Consider the following 11,710-nt stretch of genomic DNA (forward strand, 5'->3'; position numbering starts at 1 on the left):
TGGATCAAACTGTAAAGAATCTCGATCTACTTTACCTCGCATAAACTACAGCAAAAAGGTTAGTAATAAACAAAATCCAATAAAAAAATTCAAAAGTTAAAAATAAATTAGGCGTAGTCAATCCCCGGCAACGGCACCAAAAACTTGTTGCGAAAAATCGGCAAGTGCACCGATCGTACCAAGTAATAAAATAGTGAGTAGAGATCGTCTCCACGAGGATTGAGGCACCGAATTTATTTTAACTATTCCTTTCTTATTGGATGAATAAAAGTTGGTTTTTGAGAATAATTGTGTTGTACCAATTGTGAACTATTTAATATCTTGTGAACAATTCAAAGAGAAAATTGAAAACTTAAAATAAAAGGTTTTTGAGAAAATATTTTAAAAAGCTATTGCAGTAAAGGACGCCAATACGTTTCTGATCCCCACCTTGTAATATTAATTAATGTTTACATTTAATTACCCAATTGATCAAACAATTCACCATCTATTAATTAATTAGTTAAGCCCTAATCCCTTAGTGATTTTAACTTTATTAACCCTATTAGAATCCTAATCCCTTAGAAATCCTTTTTCAAGTTAATCCTTTAACCCAGTGAATTTTCCACGTTTGCAGTTCATGTAGCTTATCCCTAGTGCATACATGAACTGTTATTTTACCCTTTGTCAGGAACTAGAATCCCAATATTCCTATTGAAAACCCTAACCCTCGCAATCCTAATAGAGTGATCAATTCTAAAAGAATTATAGATGAAGAACATGATAAAATAAATCAATTGAAATAATTAAATATAAATTTAACCAAACTATAAGGGGTTCACATCAAGGGTTGTGACCCTTACCACAATAAAAAAAACTAGCCAGACATATTCATGTCTGACAATTTAAAATATTCAAAAGAATTCATAAAACAAAAGAATAACCGGAAGAATTGAGAAGAAGAAATCTTGATCTTCAGTCACCGAAAGCTTGCTCCGATTCCTGTTGCTTGCAATTTCTCTCGTGCAAAAAGTTATTTTCTCTTGAGGTCTGAGTCTCTATTTATAGAGTCTTTGACCTTGTGTAGAATCTTGATCGAATCCTTGTCGCAATCTCAGTGCAATCTTTTGTCTGATTTAAAAGAGATTTAATGTTGATTGACGCACCACGCCACTAGCGTGGTTCCCACGCTGTGAGCATGGGATTTTTGTTAAGAATCTTGGAGCTCCACGCAACTAGCGTGGTTACCACGCTTCAAGCGTGGACTGCTTGAGAGTCTGGCGCTACTAGCGTCAATTCCACGCTAGTAGTGTGGTATCTTCTGCCTGTTTTTGATCTCTGGCGCTACTAGCGTGAGTAGGGGTGTTAACGGGCTGAGCCGAGCCGAGCTTTGATCTTAACGGGCCAAGTCTGTATTTAAACGTGTCCGACTGGCCTTAGCCTGTTACCTGTTACGAATATAATATTGGCCTGTGGCCTGATTTATTTACAAAAAATAAAAGCCTGTGTGAAGCCTGTCTTAGCCTGTTGGCATCTTAAAGAATAAAAATAAGAGAACAGAATTCCACAAAAAATCAATTTCCAGATAGAAACCTTAGCTTCCAATTTGCAGCAATAATTTACAAAGTCTACAATAAATAAAAAAAATTAAAGTGAGAGAAGGTAGATAACAAGTTATATTATCTTAGCCCATTATAAAAAAAGTGCCAACAAAAATAAAAATAAAATAAATAAAATAAAAAATAAATTGACACAAACGAGTAGTGCACAGTGGAACGAATGAGTTTTTGTGGGTTTGTTTGTGTGAAGGAGGATGAAGGATAATATAGAACAACACTAGTAATTCCATAAATATACATAAATTCAATATATATCCAAATAGCATAATATAGAACAAAATCATTCAAAAAGTTTGTTAAACCAATAAAATGGGGTGAAATAAATTGATGAGAGAAAGTTATTGCAAGTAGTATAAAAAGTATAAATAAATATTTATATACTAGGCTAGCCTGGGAGGCTCTAATGCCGAGCTTCTGAATTAGAGCCTGAGGCCTTTTTATTAAACGAGCTTTTATACAAGTCCAAGCCTGGTTCCAACACGAGCTTTTATTAAACGAGCTCAAGCCTTTACGAGCCAAGCCAAAGGCCCCTGAAAGGCTCCTGGCTCGTTTACCACCCCTAAGCGTGAGTCCCACGCTAGTAGCGTGGATGCCTCTGTCTGAAATTGTCTTTTCACGCTTACAGTGTCATACCCACGCTCTCAGCGTGGGCCTTCAGTTTAGCAATTTCCTTTTTAGCTTCAGTTTGTCTGTTTTTCCTACGAAATCAACACAAAATCAATATGCAATCTCTGATTGAGATTTTAACAGATTATGAGTAATATTTGGCCTTTTAGCTTAAGATTAATCAACATTCTTTCTCTTTTTGACTTAGATTTCCCTATATGCTGAATGCATATCACCAGTCAATAACCAAGGAGATAATTATCTCCATGATGAGGAGGCTAATGATATTCCATTCACTGAAAGGCTCATGAACTTAGCAATTCCGCCGAGGTTCAAAAGTGCCAGGATACCTCCATATGACGGAAGTCAGGACCCAGATGCTCACTTAGAGGCTTTTAAGACTGAGATGATGTTCAACGGGATAACTGGACCTATTAAGGCCAGAATATTCATGACGACATTGATAGGTCAGGCAATGGCATGGATAACAAGGCTCCCCAGGAACTTGATCGATTCGTTCGAGGACTTGGCTCGAACTTTCCGTATGAATTTTGCAACGAGTAAGGCACATCTGATGCCGGCCTATGCCTTAGGGAGAATCCGACAAAAGGAGAATGAATCATTGAGGAAATACCTTGATCGATTTAAAGATGTCGCCCTCAAGGTCCGGAATCTAACTGAACCAATACACCTGCATCTGATCATCTCAGGATTAGATGGCGATTCTCCACTCGCAAAGTATATCTATAAGAACCCGGTCAACGATATCGAGGATTTCCGACGAAGGTAGGACAAATATATAGATGTTGAAGACATGCAGAAGGCTTAAGGAAAGTCCAGAGGACGGAGCCTGAATCACAGGAGCCCAAGCAAGAAGAACAAAGACCGAGATCAACGGGGATCGAAGAAAGGAAACGACTCTCATGACAAGAGATCATATGACCGATCTCCAAGGACCAAGTATGACACTTACACACCACTAAACATGTCCAGATCTCGTATCTGGAAAGAAGTGGCTCAGACCGAGATGCGTAATGTTGAGAGACCTCGACCCCTGAAGAATAAGAGCGGGTTGGACAGAAACAAATATTGTGCTTTCCATGACCAGAACAGTCATATCACGAATGACTGCTGGGATCTCTGAGATGCTATTGAGAAACACATCATAGAGGTGAAACTGAAGCAATACATTATCCGAACTCAGGGAAAGAAGAATAGCAAGCGAAGGCAAAGAAGCTGGAGCAGAAGTCACAGCCCTAAGAGGGAGGAGAGGAAAGATCGGGAACAAGACGCCCTCCAAAGGGCAAAAAGGTTGAAGATAAAGATGATGAATTTCAAGAAGCTGAATTTGAGTGCAATGTGGTAAGTGGAGCTTTGGACGGAGGAGGTGATACTGCAAACGCAAGAAGAAAATACCTAAATGAGGTCATGTCCATTAGAGACAGACCAACCTTCAAAGGAAGAGCCAGCAACCCTGTTCCCCCAAGATTGTTCTTGACACAAGAAGACCTAGAAATGATCGTACCCGGACACACTGATGATTTGGTGGTTACTGGGGTGCTAGTTAACTGTCGGGTCAAGAGAATCTTCGTTGACCATGGAAGCTCGGCAGACATACTCTTTTGGAACATTTTCCAAAGGATGAACTTGGATGAAAAAGATCTGAAACCATGCGCCACCGAGCTGATTGGCTTCAACGGAGAGCCATCCCCTCCAAAGGGCTATATAGACTTGAAGCTGACCTTGGGGACGAAAAAATCGTTCCGAGCTGGAAGGGTTTGGTTCGTGGTAGTAGATGCACCTTCCTCCTACAATGTGATCATTGGCCGACCTACAATCCATGAGTGGGACATGTTAGTCTCCACCAAGCATAAAGCACTGAAGATAGTGGGATCAAGGAACAAGGTCATCACTGTAAGAGGAGATCAAAAAAATCCAGGGAGTGATTTTATGAGACTTTGAGGATCAATCACTGAGGGTCGTCATCTCCCCCCAGAATCAAGGCGAGTGGAGGCAAAGCCTCCGCCAAAGACCAATCGGTATACCCATGCGGAAATGAAGTAAACTTGGTCGAATTGGACATGAGGGAGGAGCTTCAAGCACCTCGTCCAGAACCCTAAGGAGAGCTGGAAGACGTCAGTGTTGGGGAGAACGACAAAGGATGCACCAAGGTGAGAAAGGGCCTAGAAGCCGAGGTTAAAAAGGAATTAATCTCATTCCTCAATGAGAACTCCGACGTGTTTGCATGGAGGGCATCGGAGATCCCGGGAATAGACCCAACTTTTTGTTGTCACAAGCTTTCTATGTACCCGGGGTCAAAACTGGTGTCCTAAAAGAAGAGGAAATTAGGTCCTGACCGACGTACCGACGTCAGGCCTTGAACGAGCACGTGGACGAGCTGCTAGAAGCCGACTTCATTAGAGAAATACAATACACCACTTGGCTGTCCAACGTGGTAATGGTGAAGAAACCGAGTGGGAGGTGGAGAATTTGCGCGGACTACACCAACCTCAATAAAGTCTGCCCAAAAGACTCGTACCCGATTCCAATCATTGACCAGCTAGTTGATAATTCATCAGGATTTCAGCTACTATCATTCATGGACGCATACTCTAGCTATAATCAGATCCCGTTACACCCAGATGACCACGAGAAGACCGCATTCATCTCGGAGAAGGGAAATTTTTGCTACAACGTCCTGCCTTTCGGCCTCAAGAATGCCGGAGCGACCTATCAAAGGATGATGAACCGTGTCTTCCAAAACCAAATTGGAAGGAACCTGGAGGTGTACATTGACGACATGATCGTCAAATCGGTACATATAACTACATATATAGCCGACCTTAGAGAAACTTTTGAGCAATTGAGAGCTCGAAAAATCATATTGAACCTGGCCAAATGCGCTTTCGGGGTACCAGATAGAAAAAATTTGGGCTTCATGCTCACCAACAGGGAATCGAGGTTAACCCTGACAAATGCAAGGTTGTCCTCGAAATGAAGCAACCAGAAAACAAAAAGGAAATCCAACAGCTTACAGGTCGCCTCGCAGCCTTAACCAGGTTCTTGCCTAAGTCGGTTGAAAAAGCCTTGCCTTTTTTCAAGCTTTTAAAAAAGGAGGCAGAATTCGGATGGGGAGAAGACTACAAAAGGGCATTCGAAGAAATAAAGAGCTGCTTAGCCACCCACCCGTGTTGTCGAAGCCAGAGCCCGGCGAAACGCTGATCCTATATCTTTCTGTAGGGGAAGAGGCTATTAGTGCAGCCTTGGTAAGAGAAATCGACAAGGGAAAGCACCGATATACTTTGTAGGGCGAACATTGCAAGGACCTGAGCTCCGATATCAGAAGCTTGAAAAGGTGGTATTTGCCTTACTCACCAAGGCAAGAAGGCTCCGGCCTTACTTTCAAGGGCATCGAGTAGTCGTAAGAACCAACCAGCCCATTAGACAAGTGTTACATAAACCGGATCTAACTGGGAGGATGATCAACTGGGCCGTCGAGCTCTCGGAGTTCGACATATCGTATGAACCCCGGCAGGCAATCAAGTCCCAGGCATTAGCCTACTTCATCCTGGAGTTAACCCCGTCCAAAGGAAAAGGTAAAGAAAACGAAGACCTCTGGACAATATACGTCGACGGATCCTCAAACTCTAAGGGGAGCGGAGCCAGGGTGATAATTGAAAGCCCGGAGGGAGTGTCCATTGAACACTCACTTCACCTTGCATTCCCGACCTCAAATAACCAAGCTGAATATGAGGCTTTCATCGCAGGAATTGTACAGGCAAAAGAGAAAGGAGCAAGAAGGATAAAAATTCTCAGTGACTCACAGCTTGTAACTTCGTAGGTCGAAGGAAAATATCAAGCGACCACTAATGATGAAATACCTCCAAGAAGTTAGAGAACTATTGGCTGAGTTTGATAAGGCGGAGGTCCAGTACATACCCCGAAACGAGAACAGCAGAGCGGATATCCTGTCAAAGTTCGCCAGCTCGAAAGGATCGGGAAATCATCGAACGGTCATAGAGCAGAGCATCCCGGAGCCGACCTACATCATGGTTATAACCGAGAATGAAGACTGTAGAAGGCCAATAGTTTCGTACTTAGAAAAAGGAAGTCTGCCCGACGAGGCCTAAGAAGCCAGAAAACTCGTGAAGAACTCGGCTTGTTTTACGATTCTGGACAGCTTTACAAGAAATGTTTCTATACTCCCATGTTCAAATGCCTAAATAAAAATAAGGCTGAATATGTGATAACTCATATTTTATTACACTTATTTTTTACTCTTGATTAGTATTTTTAGGATTTATTTGAATAAAATAATGATGTTTTGAGTTAATTTACATTTTTAGTTTTTAATTGGGTTTAATTGATTTTCGTCATAATTTTCCAAATTTACACTACTTCCGTATTTTGACCATATCTCACTCTACAGATGTTCGATTGACTCCATTCTTGTTGCTTTTTTCAGCTAATAGATAGGGCTACAATCTTTATTTCAGCTACTGAAGCCCAGTTCGGACGGGAAGATGGTCGAAACTTGATCTCAAGATGACGTGTTTTGCTGGAATTTTATTTTAACGTTTGAACTTGTAATTCACATTAGGACCCAATGTGTCTAAGGCCCAAGGCCATGTTTTATTGTTTTATTTTATTTTATTCAGCTTTTATTTTATGTTTGGGCTGAAGCGGTGAAACCCTAGCCGTCTTGCGTGACGGCTATTTAAGGGAGACTCTAGGAAACCCTTAAGCAGTCAGTTTTTACAACAGAAAAGTTCTCTCTGAGTTTTTATTCAATTGCGTTCTTCATCTTTTTCTTCTTCTTCTTTTTATTTTAATCATGTTTACCTTAGCCATGCGAGGCTAAGAACTTTTTAATCAACCTAAGGGTAATGGATTCCATGGATTAGTCTCGAGGGTCTGTGCTTATTTCAAATCAGTTTCGTTTCCCTTCCAAACTCAGATTGATATCGTGCGATCGTGGATATTTAATCTGAGGTTCGCGATTGCGATTATGGAAAGAGATTAATCATCAGATTTGATGATTAGGTTGATTGACCCTATGACCTTAAATCAAGTGGGCTGATACTCTGCGATTGTATGAGTAGAAGCATCGTCTTTGATCAAATGCTAAGCGATCGCTTAGAGAGGGTTGTCAATTGGAAATAAGGATTCTGATTCGATTGACAAATCAATCACGATTCTGATATCTTCTTATCCGAGGAAAGTCGTCCATGGAACCCAAACCTTAGGTTGATTGTTTTTAATTACGAATTTTACATCCAATTTTATCTTCTGCCTTTTTAAATTATTCAACCGAAATCAAAACAAACCCCCCTTTTATTTTCTGTCATCATAAACAATTTTTACCCAAGCAATTTCCTTGAGAGAGACGACTTAGGGTTTCCACTCTACTACAAATTTTCTGAACCCTAAAGAATTAATTTTTAATTTGCGCGAGTTCGACAGTTCGTGTCAATATGCCCTGGCCGAGATCCATGAAGGCATAAATGGGAATCACATGGGAGGAAAAGCTTTAGCCAGGAAGACACTTAGGGCAGGATATTACTGGCCTACTATGGAGGCGGATGCGAAAGAGCATGTCAAAAGATGCGAACAATGTCAGAAGCACACACTCATCCTTCGTGCACCTCCCCAAGAGCTGCAAACCATCACGGCACCCTGGCCATTCTACAAATGAGGATGCACCTGTTGGGACCTTTCACCGCGGCCGAAGGACAGCTCAAATGGTTGATAGTAGCGGTTGACTACTTCACCAAATGGATTGAGGTCGAACCCCTCACCACCATAACCTCGGCCAGGATTCAAAGATTCTTTGAAAGAAACCTCATCAGCCGATTTGGAATTTCTGTCGAGATTATAACGGACAATGGAACACAATTCGCTGATAAGAAGTTCCAAGAGTTAATGGCCGACTTCAAGATCACACACCGATTCACATCAGTAGAGCATCCTCAGACAAATGGACAAGCCGAGTCAACTAACAAGGTGATCAACAACGGCCTCAAGAAAAGGTTGTTCGATGCTAAGGGAAATTGGGTACAACAACTATACCTCGTCTTATGGGGCTACAGAACAAGTGCCCAATCTGCCACAGAGGAAACTCCTTTCAACCTGACATATGGGTGTGAGGATATGATTCCAGTAGAGATCGGAGAACCGTCCTGGAGGAGGGTGCAAAGACTATAGGGAACTGAGGAACAAAATAGCAAAGCACTCGCTGTAGAACTCGACCTACTAGACGAAAGCAGGGAGAACGCCAGATATAAGAATATGTTGGCAAAACGTCTGGTGACGGCAAGGTTCAATAAGAAGGTCAGACCTCGGTCATTCCAGAACGACGACTTGATACTAAGGAGAGCAGACATTGGCAACAAGAATGCCAGAGATGGGAAGCTCGCCGCAAACTGGGAAAGCCCTTACAGAGTTAAGGAAAACTTGGGAAGAAGAGCCTACCCTTTGGAAACCATCTCCAAGAAGCCGGTGAAAAGAACTTGGAACACGGACAAGCTAAAGGCCTACTACAGCTAGACCTAAAGTCTGACTTTCGAGAATTTGTGAATAAATTTTAAATTCTTGCAAATAAGACGAGCACTTAAGCTCAATCAGTAGATAGATTTATTTCTACGCAAGTAAGACAAGCTCTTAAGCTCAGTCAATAGGTAGATTTATTTCGAAGAAAATAAAACGAGCTTTTAAGCTCGGCCTTGTAAATAGATTTCATTTGAAATGCAAATAAAATGAGTATTGACCTCAATCTTGTTAGTGCATATCGATTTCTATTCAAGCAATAAAAGCCCTCGAGCTTAACGATCTAATAAGGAATAAAGTTTTGTTGACGAACAAAATTTGCCCAAGATCAATCAAAACAACCTCGGCAAACCATGAGCCGGACTATAACAGAACGAGATCGAAATTGAACCTCAAATATGCAAATTAAAAGAGAAGTAAATCAAAGCAACGGTCTCAGAAAATCAAAAGGCAAATCCAGTTGCAAGTTTTAAAATCGACCTAAAGCGGCAAATATGTTAATACGAAATCAAAAAGGGGATCAAAAACCCCATAATAAAATGACACATTACAAAGGTCGGCATTCCGACCCCTTCATTCTTCAGCACGTGGATAAACAACCTCATGAACCTCGACTTCGGTCTCCTCCTCACCAGCAGAGTCAGAGCCCGGAGTTCCAGAACAATAGCGCCATCCTTCACGTCATACGAAACGTCCATCCCATCAGTAATGAGGCCAGGGTTCAGAACCTGGGCTTGAGCAATAGAATTGGCAAAAGCTTCAGTGGCAGCTTTCACGATCATGGCTTTAGCCTCTTCAAAGTCGGCCTGCAACTTCTGGATCTGAGCATCCTTGTCGGTCAAAGACTTAGAGAGGGCCTCCTTCTCTATCCTCAAACATTCGGGTCTGGCATTAGCCGATTCCAAAGTCTTCTTCACCTCGGAAATATCCAAAAATAGTCCTTCAACCTTCACCTCAAGCTCGGACTTAGCCTTGTTGAGCTCGTCGTGCTTCCCCAAAAGCTCTTCCACCTTAATAGTAAGAGACGAGTTGGAAGCAGCGGATAGATCGGGCTCTGATGGAGATCTTGGAAGGATTGGAGCAAAGAAGCTGCTTTCAGAGAATCCTCCTCTAACCGAGCTACTATGCTCCTCAGTTCGGAGGTCAGGGTCGAAGAGCCCATGAATTGCTGAGGAGGCTTCAAAACAGCTCTAAGTCGGTCCGAAATCCTGACCTTCCACAACTCCCCTGGTTCCAGGACAAACGTCCCCTTGAGGAACACTGAGAGGAGGTGGAAGCGGAGATGATGAAGGAGGAGCAGGAATATCGGCTAAGATCACCTCACTACCCACTGAACTGCTGCCAAACATGGCATCAAGCCGCCGCTTTTTCGAGACCTCGACCTCGGAAGAGAAAACTTCCTTGGCCTTTCCCTTCGAAGTTTTCTTGGACAAGAATTTCTTATAATCAGAGCTCGTCATACTAACTGCAAAAGAAGGTCAAAGATCAGAATTCAAGTTATAAGATATGCCGAAAATAAACCGTGAAGAAAAATCACATACCGACGAGCTCGCAAAGGAGATCTTCTCCAAATTTATCTACAATCCGACTTAAATCAATAATGCCATATTCATCGGCATAAATGATCAGAACGGACGCCGCCAACCTTTCCGAATCAGAAAGAGCTACTTTTGGGGTAGCATAATCCCTAAGACGCCTTTGATAATGATTCTGCGTTCAATAAAGCTCGAACCGACACGCCAAATCCCCTCCGTCTATCCAAGACGAGGCAAACCAAGGGAAGGAATCAGAATGAGCTGCCACTTTGAAATAGGTGTCCTTGAAGCCTTTGAAAGATTGGGAGTAGAGGATAAAGATACCTCAGTTCGGAGCACCTCGAAGGGTAACCCAACCCTTCCTTTCCTTAGCCTCGGCTCCAGTCTGGGCTGTATATACATCAAATAAAAAGAAAAATAGTAAAACTGTACAAGGAAGACAAAGATATGCACACACTTGCTCGAAACCTCGGATGAAAGCCCATGGGTTGGGATGAAGTTGTGAATGGGCAATATGAAGTCGACGGATCACGGTCATTTGAAACTCGGTAAGAGGGAACCGAATCCCCAACTTGGTAATCAGGATAAAAATAAAAGAAATGCGGCTCATCCAAGTTAGGACCTACGCACACTGGATGATCACCTGCTGGAAGAATATCAACCCCATTGGGGTCTCCAACTGGAAGTTGGGCTACATCGCCAAGAGACATCGTAGATCGCATGTGGAGAATCTTGAGAAGAACCCAATTTTGGACGTTAGACTCTTCCATAGTTACGGCCCTGGAACACGAAGGATGAGGATCAGTACAAAAATCAGCCAAATCGAACCTTGGACTTTCGAGATCTGATGACAACGAGCATGGACTCCAAGAAAAAGGGATGGAGCTGTCAGAATTACAGACAAGATCAACAAACGACATCTGACTTGAAGCCGAATCATCGAAGTAAGAATAAGGGGTATTCGACTCTGGAAAACCCAGCTCGGATGAAGAAAGGCTGGAAGAACTATCATTCAACCCAAGGGGAGGGATCCGATCTAAAACGGACCTCGGACCCGGGACCACCTGAGATGACGACAAAATATATGATAAAGGAACCGGATCAGGAGAGGAGTTCAACCCAGGGGTTGAAGGGTTCGAGACCAAAGGGGGACCACCCCTACCAAAATTAAGTTGAGTTTGACGACCCTCTCATCTCCGACCTCTCCTTCTCCAACCACGTCCACCTCGGGAACTGCGGCGACCTCCTCGAGGACCGTGGAGAAGCTGTTGAAGCTTCTCCTCCTCAGTGTATTCCTTGCCATAAAACCAATATTGGATGGCCTGAGGCAGCTGCTTTACTACTTCCTCATCCATCTCATCACCTCGGCCAGCAGCCAAGCCCTAAGATGAACCAGGAATATCCATGTCCAGGCCCAAAATCACA

At 42.6% G+C, this 11,710-nt stretch overlaps 1 protein-coding gene across 1 annotated transcript; it reads left to right on the top strand.

The window, feature by feature from the left end:
* Positions 1-3,632: 3,632 nt before the first annotated feature.
* Positions 3,633-4,166, top strand: LOC133311612 (uncharacterized). The gene has a single exon (XM_061512680.1). It carries the CDS (start codon positions 3,633-3,635, stop codon positions 4,164-4,166), a length of 534 nt encoding a protein of 177 aa, XP_061368664.1.
* The last annotated feature ends 7,544 nt before the right edge of the window (positions 4,167-11,710 follow it).

The sequence above is a fragment of the Gastrolobium bilobum genome, unplaced genomic scaffold (genome assembly GCF_033153095.1).
Source record: "Gastrolobium bilobum isolate Gb01-03AN ecotype WA unplaced genomic scaffold, APGP_CSIRO_Gbil_v1 utg1842, whole genome shotgun sequence".
Classification (NCBI taxonomy): domain Eukaryota; kingdom Viridiplantae; phylum Streptophyta; class Magnoliopsida; order Fabales; family Fabaceae; genus Gastrolobium; species Gastrolobium bilobum.

Excerpts from the sequence above, each read along its gene's own strand:
- LOC133311612 (XM_061512680.1), top strand. The coding sequence starts at position 3,633 with ATGTCCATTAGAGACAGACCAACCTTCAAAGGAAGAGCCAGCAACCCT.